The sequence below is a fragment of the Mizuhopecten yessoensis genome, unplaced genomic scaffold, assembly GCF_002113885.1.
Source record: "Mizuhopecten yessoensis strain PY_sf001 unplaced genomic scaffold, ASM211388v2 scaffold10583, whole genome shotgun sequence".
NCBI classification, from domain to species: domain Eukaryota; kingdom Metazoa; phylum Mollusca; class Bivalvia; order Pectinida; family Pectinidae; genus Mizuhopecten; species Mizuhopecten yessoensis.
Genome location: NW_018408619.1, coordinates 19,353 through 37,461, shown reverse-complemented (window position 1 = coordinate 37,461; position 18,109 = coordinate 19,353). Strand labels below are relative to the sequence as shown.

At 39.2% G+C, this 18,109-nt stretch overlaps 2 protein-coding genes across 2 annotated transcripts in view; one reads left to right on the top strand and one right to left on the bottom strand.

The window, feature by feature from the left end:
• Positions 1-196: 196 nt before the first annotated feature.
• Positions 197-11,849, bottom strand: LOC110461151 (endoplasmic reticulum resident protein 29-like). Its single transcript, XM_021514483.1, has 4 exons — positions 11,683-11,849; positions 10,134-10,272; positions 9,633-9,800; positions 197-1,546 (listed from the first exon to the last, which is right to left on the bottom strand). Exons 1-4 carry the CDS (start codon positions 11,800-11,802, stop codon positions 1,215-1,217), a joined length of 759 nt encoding a protein of 252 aa, XP_021370158.1. The 5' UTR covers positions 11,803-11,849; the 3' UTR covers positions 197-1,214.
• Positions 11,850-11,943: 94 nt separating this feature from the next.
• LOC110461152 (TBCC domain-containing protein 1-like) overlaps positions 11,944-18,109 on the top strand; it is a gene marked incomplete at its 3' end in the record, with an annotated part of 21,801 nt that continues 15,635 nt past the window's right edge. The window contains exons 1-5 of the mRNA XM_021514484.1: positions 11,944-12,026; positions 14,501-14,644; positions 15,406-15,467; positions 16,197-16,259; positions 17,163-17,263. Coding sequence (XP_021370159.1) covers positions 14,552-14,644; positions 15,406-15,467; positions 16,197-16,259; positions 17,163-17,263 — 319 coding nt within the window. The remainder of the gene's footprint in view (positions 12,027-14,500; positions 14,645-15,405; positions 15,468-16,196; positions 16,260-17,162; positions 17,264-18,109) is intronic.

Below are 18,109 nucleotides of genomic sequence, written 5' to 3'. Positions count from 1 at the left end.
AATCAATGGTTGTATAATCTTACCCAATCAATGGTGGTGGTGGTATAATTTTACCCAATCAATGGTGGTATAATTTTACCCAATCAATGGTGGTATCTTTTTGACTGCCACATCATTCAGATATTAGTCCACAACATTTTTTTGGAATGTTACAATAAACACAAGGAAACCACAAATATTTCTACAAAACCAGTACTTCATATCAACAAACAGTTTATTGTTTTCTAAATGTCTAATGCATCAAGCTTTCAACACCAAAATGAAAATGCATATCAGTATATTCAAACACTTGTAAAATAATGACCACTCTTTGATTTAATTCCAAAACATATCCATTAATACCATAAGGTAGGTTTGAGGGTATGTCGTGGAGATATCTCACACCTACCTGTAGTCGGCACCTTCCTTTTATATTAACTTCCACTAGATGCCTCCCCTCTTCCTTCTCACCTTGACTAGAGACTATTAGACCTAAGATGGCCGGGGGTCTCTATACGATAAATGTTTTACAGTTATAATACAGGACATTCTTACCCCTTTGTTTGAGATTTTTCTGTCTTACCTGCACATTTGAGTGTATACAGATATGTAAGATGGTCTTGTTTATCTTGAATGATTTGAAGACTTTTCAATATGGTGGCACTACATCAATGACACCTATAGGTCGGTTAATTATGTTTTGCCTGATCACCAATAGAATTTTCAGCAAAAGAAGCCAGAAAACCTTTTTCTGTATCCTTTCAAGTGTCACAAATTCTGAATCTTTATTTGATTACACTGTTTTCGCACAACAAGTGCCACTTGCACCCTCCTATGTAATTCTACTAAATAGCTGTGTAGACAAGATTCAAGATAAAAAAAAACGGGTCGTCAGGTGGCCGAACTGTTATACTGAAGTTACTATGTTTTGTGTAGAAAGTATCATGTCTACAAAACAAGAGAGTTCATGAAATGTATGGCAATGTAATATATTGTATACATCATAATATTGTAACCAGGACATTGACATAAATCGCCTGAAAATGGCCGTAATGCTTGAAAACGTTCGTGACAAACAAGTATATTTGCTTTGTTGATTGCTTATTACAAAACTGATATGTATAACGGCCATACCTGTAGGTACAAGTAGACTCAAAATCAAAATGTTACTTTTTGTGTGCAAAAAGGTGTAAAAATAAGACATGGAAGCCCCAGACGTGTGACAGATGATACAATTACAGTTCCTCCCGCTGACTTAACTGGAAAGAAGTTAAAATATTAAGTCTTTCGTTTAATTGTTCTTTCTTTTTATCACTCACTTTCCCGTCTTTCAATTTTTCTACTCTTGTAATTTCTGAATTAACAAAAGTGTCTCCTTTTTCTAAAATCTTTTTCATTGTTTTCACATAAATTTCAGCAGATCTCTTTGTTGATTCGTCTGTTTCTTTAGAAGCATCTCCTTCTGCTGTGGCTAAAATGCCTGGACGTTTATCAGCACTGGCTTGTAAAAAGTCCTTCACTTTTTTATCATAATCTTCTAAGCAAGATGGAAGTCCAAGCCAAAGACCTGAAACAAAAATGAAGTCAGCATGAGATTCACAGTCAATGTAAGAATACATTTTGTACATCAAAAGATAAAGGGTATCCTCGTATCAAATGGTAAAGGGTATCCTCGTACCAAACGGTAAAGGGTATCCTCATATCAAATGGTAAAGGGTATCCTCGTACCAAACGGTAAAGGGTATTCTCGTACCAAACGGTAAAGTGTATCCTCGTATCCAAACAGTAAAGGGTATCCTCGTACCAAACAGTAAAGGGTATCCTCGTACCAAACGGTAAAGGGTATCCTCGTATCAAACGCTAAAGGGTATCCTCATACCAAACGGTAAAGGGTATCCTCGTTCCAAACAGTAAAGGGTATCCTCGTACCAAACGGTAAAGAGTATCCTCATACCAAACAGTAAAAGGTATCCTCATACAAAACAGTAAAGGGTATCCTCATACCAAACAGTAAAGGGTATCCTCTTACCAAACGGTAAAGGGTATCCTCGTACCAAACGGTAAAGGGTATCCTCGTACCAAACAGTAAAGGGTATCCTCGTACCAAACGGTAAAGGGTATCCTCGTACCAAACAGTAAAGGGTATCCTCGTATCAAAAGGTAAAGGGTATCCTCATACCAAACAGTAAAGGGTATCCTCATACCAAACAGTAAAGGGTATCCTCTTACCAAACGGTAAAGGGTATCCTCGTACCAAACGGTAAAGGGTATCCTCGTACTAAAAGATAAAGGGTATCCTCGTACCAAACGGTAAAGGGTATCCTCGTACCAAACGGTAAAGGGTATCCTTGTATCAAAAGGTAAAGGGTATCATTGTATCAAAAGGTAAAGGGTATCCTCGTACCAAAAGGTAAAGGGTATCCTTGTATGAAAAGGTAAAGGTTATCCTCGTACCAAAAGGTAAAGGGTATCCTCATACCAAACAGTAAAGGGTATCCTCTTACCAAACGGTAAAGGGTATCCTCGTACCAAACGGTATAGGGTATCCTTGTATCAAAAGGTAAAGGGTATCATTGTATCAAAAGGTAAAGGGTATCCTCGTACCAAAAGGTAAAGGATATCCTCGTACCAAAAGGTAAAGGGTATCCTCATACCAAAAGGTAAAGGGCATCCTCGTACCAAAAGGTAAAGGGTATCCTCGTACCAAAAGGTAAAGGGTATCCTCATACCAAACAGTAAAGGGTATCCTCATACCAAACAGTAAAGGGTATCCTCATACCAAACAGTAAAGGGTATCCTCTTACCAAACGGTAAAGGGTATCCTCGTACCAAACAGTAAAGGGGATCCTCGTACCAAACAGTAAAGGGTATCCTCGTACCAAAAGGTAAAGGGTATCGTCGTACCAAAAGGTAAAGGGTATCCTCGTACCAAACAGTAAAGGGTATCCTCGTACCAAACGGTAAAGGGTATCCTTGTATCAAAAGGTAAAGGGTATCCTCGTACCAAACGGTAAAGGGTCCAATTATCTAATTATAAATCAGAACTAAAAACATGCCTACATAGATGTCAGAAGAAACAAAAAAGCTGTTAATAGGAATTTAACAAATCAAGCAGATTTACAACAGAACCCAGACAGACCGAGACACAGTATGACACAGGCTCACCTTAGTTGTTTTGGACCAAGTTAGTTAAACATGTTTGATTTTACAGTTGTCAGTTAAAAAATTATTGAATATCGGACTGAGGCAAGACAATACATAGACCAGTTTGCAATTTAATTGTTATTTGTGCTGACATAATTGCATGTATATCTTCTGGAATAAACAATGAATTAATATATTAATTAACGTTTTAATACACATGTCAATCCCGACAACAGTCATGTACGTACACGTGGCTAAGCACGTACATCGTTCACAGTAACTAACGGGCTAGTTGGTATAAAGGTAGGAGGAACCACACTATCGTCACCAGTTTTCGAAATAATCTCGAAAGAATCAGTATGAAACGAATCCAGGATTACTTCAAGAAGGCAGAGAGTCGAAAAGACACCATTCCAAAGGAATGGAGAAATCCACCCTCACCATTAGGAAGGCCAGCAAAACGACCTGTTGAGAGGCCAAGGCTTGATGTTACACCGACTAAGTCGTACACACGAACTCCTCCTACCACACCGACTAAGTCGTACACATGAACCCTCCTACCACACCGACTAAGTCGTACACATGAACCCCTCCTACCACACCGACTAAGTCGTACACATGAACCCCTCCTACCACACCGACTAAGTCGTACACATGAACCCCTCCTACCACACCGACTAAGTCGTACACATGAACCCCTCCTACCACACCGACTAAGTCGTACACATGAACCCCTCCTACCACACCGACTAAGTCGTACACATGAACCCCTCCTACCACACCGACTAAGTCGTACACATGAACCCCTCCTACCACACCGACTAAGTCGTACACATGAACCCCTCCTACCACACCGACTAAGTCGTACACATGAACCCCTCCTACCACACCGACTAAGTCGTACACATGAACCCCTCCTACCACACCGACTAAGTCGTACACATGAACCCCTCCTACCACACCGACTAAGTCGTACACATGAACCCCTCCTACCACACCGACTAAGTCGTACACATGAACCCCTCCTACCACACCGACTAAGTCGTACACATGAACCCCTCCTACCACACCGACTAAGTCGTACACATGAACCCCTCCTACCACACCGACTAAGTCGTACACATGAACCCCTCCTACCACACCGACTAAGTCGTACACATGAACCCCTCCTACCACACCGACTAAGTCGTACACATGAACCCCTCCTACCACACCGACTAAGTCGTACACATGAACCCCTCCTACCACACCGACTAAGTCGTACACATGAACCCCTCCTACCACACCGACTAAGTCGTACACATGAACCCCTCCTACCACACCGACTAAGTCGTACACATGAACCCCTCCTACCACACCGACTAAGTCGTACACATGAACCCCTCCTACCACACCGACTAAGTCGTACACATGAACCCCTCCTACCACACCGACTAAGTCGTACACATGAACCCCTCCTACCACACCGACTAAGTCGTACACATGAACCCCTCCTACCACACCGACTAAGTCGTACACATGAACCCCTCCTACCACACCGACTAAGTCGTACACATGAACCCCTCCTACCACACCGACTAAGTCGTACACATGAACCCCTCCTACCACACCGACTAAGTCGTACACATGAACCCCTCCTACCACACCGACTAAGTCGTACACATGAACCCCTCCTACCACACCGACTAAGTCGTACACATGAACCCCTCCTACCACACCGACTAAGTCGTACACATGAACCCCTCCTACCACACCGACTAAGTCGTACACATGAACCCCTCCTACCACACCGACTAAGTCGTACACATGAACCCCTCCTACCACACCGACTAAGTCGTACACATGAACCCCTCCTACCACACCGACTAAGTCGTACACATGAACCCCTCCTACCACACCGACTAAGTCGTACACATGAACCCCTCCTACCACACCGACTAAGTCGTACACATGAACCCCTCCTACCACACCGACTAAGTCGTACACATGAACCCCTCCTACCACACCGACTAAGTCGTACACATGAACCCCTCCTACCACACCGACTAAGTCGTACACATGAACCCCTCCTACCACACCGACTAAGTCGTACACATGAACCCCTCCTACCACACCGACTAAGTCGTACACATGAACCCCTCCTACCACACCGACTAAGTCGTACACATGAACCCCTCCTACCACACCGACTAAGTCGTACACATGAACCCCTCCTACCACACCGACTAAGTCGTACACATGAACCCCTCCTACCACACCGACTAAGTCGTACACATGAACCCCTCCTACCACACCGACTAAGTCGTACACATGAACCCCTCCTACCACACCGACTAAGTCGTACACATGAACCCCTCCTACCACACCGACTAAGTCGTACACATGAACCCCTCCTACCACACCGACTAAGTCGTACACATGAACCCCTCCTACCACACCGACTAAGTCGTACACATGAACCCCTCCTACCACACCGACTAAGTCGTACACATGAACCCCTCCTACCACACCGACTAAGTCGTACACATGAACCCCTCCTACCACACCGACTAAGTCGTACACATGAACCCCTCCTACCACACCGACTACCAATACACAGAGTGGTGATGAATGTGATGACCAGTACCTGAGCGATGAGCCAAGTCTTAGAAAAATTCGGGGCAAATATAAATTTTATACTGTTGCCGAGAAAAAAGAAGTTCTGGATTTGGCGGAGGTGTACGGGACATGTGCCATAGCAACAAAATATGGTATACCAAAGTCCACTCTTTAAAAATGGAAAAAGACTTTTTGTCCAAATTCTCCTAAAACACCAAAAGGACGGGAAGTTGGAGGTGGCGGTAAATTAATGTATTCCGAGGACGTGGAGCTGAAGATTGTCCATTGGATACATAGTCAGAGAGAACTCCAGCTTCCGGTCAGCCGACGCAGTATACAGATGTATGGGCAGAACCTGGTTTAGTCTACGAACAAACAGACCATTTTCAAGGCCTCAGATGGATGGCTAGCTCGATTTTTTAAACGTAACAACTTATCGTTGAGGTGTAAAACATCGATTTCGCAAAAACTACCCGGAGATATTGCTGTCCGCCTGACTGCGTTTTACAAACATTTGAGGGAAATTCGACTGGACGAAGAGTTTGATGATGAGTATATCATCAACATGGACGAAGTCCCAATGTATTTTGAACTAGTGCCTGGGAAAACGGTCAACATGAAAAATGACACTGCACCCTAGTGTTGGCCGTTACCTCAAGTGGAAGATATCTACCAAGCATGGTGATATTCAAAGGCAAACGGGAACTCAAGCTAACCACACCTAACGGATGGTTAGTTTGTGTCAACGAAAAGGCCTGGATGAGGGAGCTGGAAATGGTGCGGTGGATCCGGGAGGTGGTCCGCAAATATACAGACAGACGCCCAGCTCTACTTGTCATGGATTCGTTTGCAGCCCATTCCACAGAAGCTGTTAAGAAACAACTGAAGAAAGCTAACATCAACCCTGCGTACATACCTGGAGGATGCACGTGCAAAGCACAACCTTTAGATGTTTCTCTGAACAAACCGCTAAAGGACCATCTCCGTGAGCTGTGGTCAACCAGCATAACCAATCAGATGAAGCAACAGGGAGACAACATGACAACAGCCACCTTAAAAGCCGCCACATAACAAGATGTGGTTAATTGGGTTGCTGAAGCCGTCACAAAGATGGAAAAGAATCCAGAGATGATCAGAAGATCATTCAAGGTCACTGGCATCTCTAATGCATTGACATGAGGACCAGTTTATCCACAACAGCAGTGAAGTGGATGCCATCCTAGATGAAAGTGAAGATGACATGGAGTTTGATGGGTTTGAGGAGACAGATGTAGCAGAGAGTGCCATCGATCCATTTGCAGATTGTGACGGCGAATGAAGACATCATCATATAAATCAACGGCCCTTTTTAGGGCCACCAAATACACAAAAAGATCCTAAATACACATCGAATATAGCGCATCCCAATTTCGCAAACGCACTCTTTCAATTTTTGTATGAACCCCATTTCCCATAGAACACCGTCAACATCATCATGTATTTTAAATAAATAACACAAAGATCCACATTATTAAAAAAAAATCCCGGTATATATATAACGGATTATTTTTTAAATACTGGGAATCTTGTTGGTGTTATTTATTTCAAATATATATATATGTCAAAGTAATACATTATATCCTTTATATGATAGGGGGGAAAACAAAACAATTTATCATTTTTTATCGTACAGTATTAAGATACTTCAACGTTCCGTGCTCCGTATTGATCGGATGATATACATAGTTTGGGGCCTCACGTTGAATAGCAGGTTAACAGGAGAAGCAAAACATCGCTGAAAACATGTGGAATATATGTACACGTGTTCTTTAACATTTGACTAAGATGGTCAAACATACAGATTTTAAATACAATCTGTTACAACAACGTTGCTGTCGACGTGTATTGCTGACCAAGACGAGCGATTTTGCGAGACCGGTATTTTGAATGCCGATAGTCAAACTCGCACTTCAAATTAAATTCACCCTTACCCAAACTTCGTACGATGTGTTCGAACTATCTGAAATGTTAACTAGACAAACAATTATTGTTTTTATTGTTAACAAGGTTACCGCGAGCGGTATATAATACGCCCGTCACACATTGAATGAGAAGTTGTTTGTATGATTGAAATATATGAAGTATTTGTGAGTAATTGATATTAACAGAGAAATCATTCAACAAAACTGGTAGATCAATGAGTGCAATACAACATCATGGAACGCATGCATCGCATTAATGAAACCAAGGGGATTAACTCCAGTAATTACGGTCGGATAATGGCGGTTATCAAACTTGTCCAAGCTTTCATGGTAATTAACCTTGTTTTGAAGTTTGAAGTTAATCCGTCAATAATTACTCGAGAAATCGAGCGGACACTGTTTCGGCAAGTCCATAAAAGGGCATAACTCTGCAAATTATGGTCGGAGAATGGCGGTTATCGAACTTGTCCGAGCTTTCATGGTAATTAACCTTGTTGTGAAGTTGGAAGTTAATCCGTTAATAATTACTCGAGATATCGAGCGGTCACTGTTTTGGCAAGTAAAGGGGCATAACTCCAGAAATTATGGTCGGATAATGGCGGTTATCGAACTTGTCCTAGCTTTTATGGTAATTAACCTTGTTGTGAAGTTTGAACTTAATCCGTTAATAATTACTCGAGATATCGACCGGACACTGTTTCGGCAAGTCCATAAAGGGGCATAACTCCATAAATTATGGTCGGATAATGGCGGTTATCAAACTTGTCCGTGGTTTCATGGTAATTAACCTTGTTGTGAAGTTTGAAGTTAATCCGTTAATAATTACTCGAGATATCGAGCGGACACTGGTTCGGCAAGTCCATAAAGGGGCATAACTCCACAAATTATGGTCGGATAATGGCGGTTATCGAACTTGTCCGTGGTTTCATGGTAATTAACCTTGTTGTGAAGTTGGAAGTTAATCCGTTAATAATTACTCGAGATATCGATCGGACACTGTTTCGGCAAGTCCATAAAAGGGCATAACTCTGCAAATTATGGTCGGAGAATGGCGGTTATCGAACTTGTCCGAGCTTTTTATGGTAATTAACCTTGTTGTGAAGTTTGAAGTTAATCCATTAATAATTACTCGAGACATCGAGCGGACACTGTTTCGGCAAATCCATAAAGTGGCATAACTCAACAAATTATGGTCGGATAATGGCGGTTATCGAACTTGTCTGAGGTTTCATGGTAATTAACCTTGTTGTGAAGTTGGAAGTTAATCCGTTAATAATTACTCGAGACATCGAGCGGACACTGTTTCGGCAAATCCATAAAGGGGCATAACTCCACAAATTATGGTCGGATAATGGCGGTTATCGAACTTGTCTGAGGTTTCATGGTAATTAACCTTGTTGTGAAGTTTGAAGTTAATCCGTTAATAATTACTCGAGACATCGAGCGGACACTGTTTCGGCAAATCCATAAAGGGGCATAACTCCACAAATTATGGTCGGATAATGGCGGTTATCGAACTTGTCCGAGGTTTCATGGTAATTAACCTTGTTGTGAAGTTGGAAGTTAATCCGTTAATAATTACTCGAGATATCGAGCGGACATCGTTTGCCCGCCCCCCCGCCCGCTCACTTGATAACATAATACATCCCCGTCTTCGACGGGCGTATAAAAAGGTTTGTTCGAACTATCCGCCTATTCGAACTGACCGGAGGTTTACCGTAATCCCACAGTTCTGATGCTATAAATATGTACATCAAATTCAGCTTGAGGTAAGTGCTTCTGTCAAAGTTTTTGAGCAAACTTATTACGTCATCATTATTGACTTACTGATCTCATTTCTCTCCTTTCACTGATCACTTACACCTCTATTACTACAGACTTACACCGCTATTACTACAGACTTACACCTCTATTACTACAGACTTACACCTCTATTACTACAGAACCTACCTGATTCCTTCATAAGGAATTTCTTGACATCATCAGCACTTTTGGCATTGCCTAAGAATTTCTTTGGATTTTCTGCATCTCCAGATAAGAAGAGTAAATAGACAGGGAAGTCCTCTTTTGTCACACCGAACCTTTTTGCCAAATCTGCATTCTCCTTTTCACCATAATCTGTGAAACCAAACATCACATATCTTTACCTATATTGTACTTGGTCTTAAGACAAAATCTATAAAACCAAACATCATATATATCTATTTCTGTATTGTACTTAGTCTTAAAACATAATATATAAAACCAAACATTATTTATCTATACCTATTATTGTACTTAGTCTTAAAACATAATATATATAAAACCAAACATCACATAATTATACCTATTATTTACTTGGTCTTAATGTACAATACCAAAACAATAAACAATAAGCTCAGAGACTGAGTTTTGAGTTTGTTCTGAATGAGTATGACAGGGAACTGTTATAGGACTGATATATCTAGCTACCTTGGACCTGGACTTCAGATACTAGAATGTCGTCCTGCGACAGTGTTGCGGCAGCGACCTCCTTGAATGCGTCCTGCTTCTCACCATATGGGTACGTCTCATCAAACTTGACCAACACTGCTTTGTGTTTCCTAAGGATCTGCAAAGTAAATCTAAACTTTACTTTTTTTGGTAGGAAATGAAAGGAATGAAACAAACCTCAGACCACAGAAAACAGGAGATCCAAGAGGGATCTTGCAATTTGGCACCCATCCACCATTGTACCATCTTCATTATTTCTATGTCAGTTTGATCTTTTCTAATCAAGTCATGTATAATGTAAATATATATACACCTTGAAGTAACTTGATCTGCGGTCATCTTGTATTTATAATCATTCTAAAAATAAAACATCCACAACTAAGGACCAATGGGAACTTACATATCAAATTTGAGAAAGATCCCTCAAGTACTTTCTGAGAATTAGCAATAACAAACTGTAACTGTCAAAATCAAAGATGCATGGCCACCCTTCATTCATTTTGTTTATTCCATCAGTCACAAAAGCAAACCTACATAGCAAATTTGAGAAATTCTGAGAAATAATGATAACAAATCTTAACTTTCAAAATCCAAGACAGCTGCCAGTCAGCCATTTGTTTATACGAACAGTCTCAAAAGCAAACATGCATAACAAAGGACCATGGGAAATCTACATATCAATTTCAAGAAAGATCCCTTCTGCACTTCCTTAGAAATAACAATAACATGGGTGGATTGTTTGAGTGGTTAACACTTCGACCTTCCACGCAGGCGGCCAAGGTTCGATCCCTGAAGTCGTCATACACATGGATATTCAGAGAATGTGATTTCCCCCCCCCCCCCCACACACACACACACAACTCCCACAACCCAGGTGGAGTATAAATTGTGCTGTAGGTGGCACTATAAATGATGCCGTTCAGAAGCATGGTCCTACTACAAACAGAACACATTACATCTCCAGCACACACACATATAGGGAGATATTAGCCAGGTTGCATATAGGACTAGTAGCTAGCGCCTGATAAGGCAGCTCCTGCGAATTCCTCAAAAATTGTAATTGTAATTATGAATGAGTTTTAACTTGACATATTGATTAATTGTAATAGGACGAGGAATAGTGATAAAGATAGTGCCATCGCTGACGCTTGTAAGGCAACCTAATAAATCGGCATCTTTTACACTATTCCCCCCTTTCTCAAACACCAACCCAGGTTATTTGACTCCCCGCCAAGGGTTCTCCTACCTTGAACGAGGAGGGTAAACGGCACCAATTTGTAATAGGTCGAGGAATAGATAAAATACACCATACATATTTAAGTAGAGAGACATAGAAAACTGAAAATGACAATTTTTACTTTGGTTATTGTGCATTAATTAAGTAAAACCACGGTAAAACCTAACTAGCATATCTAGACCACTGAACTAAAACGTTAACAGCTGGATAGGTCCTTCCGTCTTTGTCATGCATTTAAACAAAATAAAAAGAATTGTCAGCTTAAAATTTGTTGGAAAATAGTTTACTTACTTTCTCGAAAACGCCTGAATTTAGTTGAATTGATCCTTTAACGCCATCAGCGTGAATTATTTGAAAAAGCATAAATACAACCGCTAGACCGGTAAGAAACATGCTTTTCGTCTCCATCATTGTTTCACTGATGAGGTGGCCCAATCAAAAATCATTTTATATACTGCAGGAAATAAATTACAAATGTGCCACGATTGTTTTGTCTCGAAGTTTGATTGGTCAAAATTGAAACCATTCGATTCTCTCGGAGGTCGACCATTCAAAGAACAATTTTGTTTACATACATGCTGTTACTTGTGTGTTCGATGAGAAACTGTCTGCTGATTATTGATTCACGTGGGAAGGTAAATACAAAATATATCTAGTGTTTGAGTATTATTCTGCACAACTGATGTGTTTTACTCGTACATTGAGAGACAGGTTGGTAGGATCGTGTAAGGATCAGATAGGCCTAGTGGGAAATCTGACCTTATGATACCGACCATAATATGTAGTAAGTTACCCCCTCTCTCCTCCATCGTTAATTCTCTTCCCTCCGTAATGAATTGACGGTCGCGATGTAAGATTGTGGATGCTGCATACATAAGGTTTGTTAAATTAATACTGTAATGTAGATAACAAATCATAGTAAGAAAGAAAAAATATTACTCATATAATAACATATATAGAAAATATTACAGAAACTATTCATGATTGAATGACCAGTTTCTGAGTCCTTCTACATGTTACTTGTATAGATCTATCAATCTATGGGGAGAGGAGGCAGGACCGTAATCGGATCACAGCTGGTACTAGCCGCGTCTGTCAATACACAAATAATATAATCATATTATGGGTGTATTAACAAACGAGGCTAGTACCTGTAATCTGTGCGTGTGAAGATTATGTATTTTGTTTCCCAATATATAGGAGTAAATTCAGATTACAAAAATAATTGTATTCATATAAATTTCAAAGATCATTTTTAACTGTTAAATTTTGAGAAAGAAATGTTAATTTGAAGTGCAAAATATTGAAAAATTTAAGCTGTAATCAGTTTTGGGTATACTGACATTTGCAAACACCAGAAATGCTATAATTGCATGAAATATCTCGCGTGAGTCCTCAACTCATATAGGTGGTTTTTTTTTCGTTGGTGAAAACACCCTTCGATGTTCTTCGTTTATGATACAAGCATAAACTGATATAATTCATCTGCTGAATTTTCAATGAATGAAGAAAATGATTTTGGTGATCCATTTTGGGAACTGTGATCACCTTATACTCTTCTTCTTCTTATGGTACATGGGCTCCTTCAATGGTGATCTTTATGCCCTCGGGGGTCCTAACTCAGAGGCATGAAAAAGGGGGTAATTTACAGTGATTAGTTTTTTTTGTTTTTTTGTGCAAGGTATATAGATAAAAGATAAAAGTTGGCGTATATTTTAGCGTGTGATGAGGGCTTCAAGAGCTGTATAGGGTAAGTGTGCCTTGAAGTCCTCTAGTGTTGCAGATATGTGTTTGTATGCGTGAGGGTGTGCATGTCTGGTTCGGGGGTCTACGGGTGTAAGTATATATGTTGGGTTTATGGCTACGATATGGTGCACAATTTTGTGAAAAAGGATCATCCTTGTGTGACAGCGCCGTGTTTGTAGTGTTGGCAATTGTAGTGTGTGGATCATATCTGTTACGGAGCTAGTGTTGTGGTATCTGTTGTTTATCTAGCGTGCTGCTCTTCGTTGTGTTTTTTCTATTTGTTTAATTTGGTTTGTGTTGTGTGGATCCCAAATGGAAGAGCAGTATTCAAGTTTTGTCCTGACTAGTGCTTTATATGCGTGTTGTTTTATATGTGGTGAGTCATATATAGGACTCTACAGTACAGATATCATGATGGGTTTGATGTAGAGAACAAGTCAAAACCCACATATTTCAATCAACCTTCCTCAGTTATTTCTGGAAAGACAATAATTAACCGGAGAAACCTTGGAGGCGACATCTGTTGTGTCATCTTTTTGTTGGTGCATCACAACTAGTTATTTTTAGCTCACCAGTCGCATGAAGTGCCTGCACATGTGAGCTTATGGTATATGGTATGTTGTCTGTTGTCCGTCAACTTTTTCTTTGAATGACTTTAGCTTCTACCTAAGAACCTAGGGTCATGATATTTAACTAGTAGGTACCTTGGACAAAATGCTATAAAGTATCCTCAAATAAATGACCTACTTTCATGTCAAATATGTAAAAACCTTTAAACAATTGAATAAACAGAAGGCTTAAGGAGTGATGATACTTCGTCATTAGGTGCCTGCCATGGAGTGCTATACAATTTCCTCATATCCATGACCTTGACATACTTTCAAGATCACAAGGGTTGAATGTGTTTAAAATACATAAACCCGAAGGGCCGGCATGGTGATAAATGATATTTGGCCAGTAGGTACCTGGTATGTTATGCTATAAAGTGTTCTCAAACGAATGACCTTGACCTACATTTAAGGTCACATGGGTCAATTGTGATAAAACTTTTGAAAGACTTCTTCTGAATAACTAAGACACATATGGTGATGATATTTGGGCAGTAGCATGCTACTGGCCAAACATCATCACCATTATATTTGGTGTATGATTCTTTTGAGATTAGTATCTGGCAAGTAATTTTCTGTAGCACTTGCAATTTCCTGAAGGATTCGTAGGTTTGAAAATTTCATACTTGCCCTGAAACTGATATAAAAGTGGGATGTTTTTTACCTTGGCAAGTTCATACAATGAGATCAAGATAGTAAATGAAAACATTGTAATATTGTTGATAATTGACAGGATTTGTTTTCACTTCCTTCAGATGACATCATGACATGTGTTGATTGACTTGTGTCTGCGTCACCATTCAACCATGACAGAACATGCAGTCTGCTTGTGGGTGAAGGCCGAGCCTTTCAGCTATGGAGCATTTCCCATAGCACCTCACCCTAGACTCACATTTAGTGTAAGTATACCATGCCATGTCACTACAATCTAATGTTTAAAACAAGTTTCCATAATCACATCACAGCAAAATTAATATTACATGGTTGGTTGTAACTCTCTATGTTAATCTGTTTATAGGTATAGAGGTGTTATCTCGCCCGGCTTAAACGTCAACCTAATGCAGGAATTAGCTTGCTTGGTTTTAGCAGGGTAAAAGCTAACGTCCATCAGCAAATATGCTGCCAATGGAGATATTCTCAGGGAGCAATTATCAGCACTTTGTCCTATGTCAGTTTGGAGTGTTTGTCTGGGCCATAACTTCTGACTTGCTGGAAGATAGCTCAGTGAAAGTCCAGAGATATATGTAGGACGGCTAGCCAATGTGTTGTATATCATTGGCTACCTAGTCATCGTGACATGTTGGAGGTGTAATTATATATAAATGATTACATTTTGATTTTCATTAAAAAGTTACAAATAAGTTCATATGACGACTTCATACTAAAGTACTTAGTTTTAACAGGAAAACAGTGTTTCTGTGAATAGCACATTGCATATTATAACACGATTGTATCAATCTAGGTTTCCTTTATAGCCAAATAGTGGGAAAGAGGCCATTTTCTCCCTCCTTATTTGTTAAAAATATCTATTGATAAAGTGAGATCAGAGAATTCAATTTGAGAATATTGTTGTTTAGAATTTTACTTGTTATCCTTGAAGTATGAAATATGTCATTCCTAAAATACGAGGTAAAAATTGGTACTGGTCTTTTATTTGCAGAATATCAAGAAAATTGTTATATATGCCAAAAATAAGGGACACTTGGGCTTTCCAAGGATAAAGTAAGTATTTCTTTAACATTTTATTCAGGTTGGTAACTTTATATGGATTATGAAAATACTCTTGTAACACAACCAATAGGTGTTTCTATGTGACGTCTCTAGTACAACATTTACTCTGTCATCAGACAATGACCAGCTACGCTGTAAGCTTATGTACAATATTAGTTGTACAGTAATTACGGTGATTTTGAAACAGAAAACAGAAAACATGAACACATGATAGTTTGCCTTTATTTCAGCAATTGTGACCCTATTAGTATTTAAAAATTCCTTTGTTTGGCCGGCTTATCTGATACAGTTTTCAAAAATAATTATGTTACAGTGTAATAAAACTTACCATAAATGTTAAAAGTATCAATTTGATAATGTTTACCATGTTATAACCATGTCAGATAAAACCCTATTATAGTCACAGTATAGATCATATAGTGTGAAGTAAAAAGGATACATAGAAGTTACATTGTACCATTGTTTATGCATGCTATTACTTTGGTTATATTATGTATACAGTCATAAAGTAAAAAAAAATAAAATGATTTTGCTTTTGTAACAGAAGCAAGATGGGCCTAGCTTCTTTTTTTTTTTCATTCCACATACATGTATATGACCAACTTAAGAAGCCTGCCAATTCAGGATAAATGTCATGGGCAATTTTGATTTATTTTAATCAGGATTTCAATAAAAATATAGAAAAAGATACCATGTCATTAAGTCATGATTATGTTTCAGTTATTCGGTGTGGCGTCACATTGCCTGCAACAAACTGCACCTGACAGAAGACCTGGCCTGGATGTAAGTACATGTAACATTGGGGGGGTATTCTGTTGGGTGGGCACAAAGGGATAATTTGGCCATATTGCTTTAAAAGACTTCTTCTCTGGAATTGAGTGATTGAATATCAAACAGATTTCAATTTAAGCATTCTCATGTGGTGGGAATTCAAAATTGTACTAGTTGGAGGGCTGATCCCCCAGGTCTGAAAGGTGAGTCCAAAAAGAATATTTTGAATTGGACATTATCAAGATCTCCACCCTATATAGACGAATGCTCATACAGTTTGCTTTCAGGATGGCTTCTGGGTCTGGCCCCATCCTTGGAGACTAAATTGGTTCCTGGTCAGATTTCCACCCCATATATATACAAATGCTGGACACAATGATATTAGAATAGAGACTTAATTCCTGAGCATTCACTTTAAAATAGTTGGGATTTCCCACCCATAACCATATATACCATTGCTGGGCATTATGAGACAAACACAATCAGGATATAGTATTGACTCTCAGGTATGGCCCCACCATATAATATACAAAACATTTATATAGCGCCCTATATAATTTGTAAAATTACTCTAAAGCGATTAGGGGCTTAATTTCTGAACCAAAATTTAAAACAGTTGAGATCCCCAACTCATAACCATATATACCATTGCAGGGTATAGAGATCCAGCTGGTGAGCAGTACAGGCCCTCTTGTGTAGAATATCATTTTTTTTCTCAAAACCAGAAAAAAATAACCCTTTTGTTTTTAATCTCAATTAAAAGCTATTTTACTTGCACTGTCAGCTTTACTTGCACTGTCAGCTTAAGTTATCCAGTTGAGCAATACAGGCCCTCTGTAACTCTTGTTATAAATGTTTCGTGGGATGACAAGGTTGACAAAATAATTATGTAACATTGTATACCATGATGTGTAGGTATTTCTCGACATGTCATCTGTTCTGTGAAGACCTATCTGCTATGGAGAGAATTGAGAGGGACCAGGAAATGGCTGCTTGCTCTAGTCAACCAGACCGAGGTAGGTGATTCCTTTTCTAATGTGAAATGGTAAAACTATATAAGTTAACTGAGTTTTTTCTTTGACTTGTTTTAAAGGGGGAAAATGTTTAAAAAGGTCCAGAAAATTGGGGCTAATTCCATATAACGCATTCACCCTAATTAGCTCCCTTCTATAAGCACTCATTCCTTTTTTCGAAGGAATCCAAATTATGAATTATTTGTTCCTATTGTTACTTATATACAGCTTATGTGGATTGTTACTATTGTTGTTACAGACAGCTTATGTAGCCTGTTACTATTGTTGTTACACACAGATTATGTTTATGTAGCCTGTTACTATTGTTACTTATATACAGCTCATGTAGACTGTTACTATTGTTGTTACAGACAACTTATGTAGCCTGTTACTATTGTTGTACAGACAGATTATGTAGCCTGTTACTATTGTTACTTATATACAGCTTATGTAGACTGTTACTATTATTGTTACAGACAGATTATAGCCTGTTATTGTTGTTGTTACAGACAGATTATGTAGCCCGTTACTATTGTTGTTACAGACAGCTTATGGAGCCTGTTACTATTGTTGTTACAGACAGTCTATGTAGCCTGTTACTATTGTTGTTACAGACAGATTATGTTGACCGTTACTATTGTTGTTACAGACAGATTATGTTTATGAAGCCTGTTACTATTGTTACTTATATACAGCTTATGTAGACTGTTACTATTGTTGTTACAGACAGATTATAGCCTGTTACTATTGTTGTTACAGACAGATTATGTTTATGTAGCCTGTTACTATTGTTGTTATAGACAGATTATGTAGCCTGTTACTATTGTTGTTACAGACAGATTATGTAGC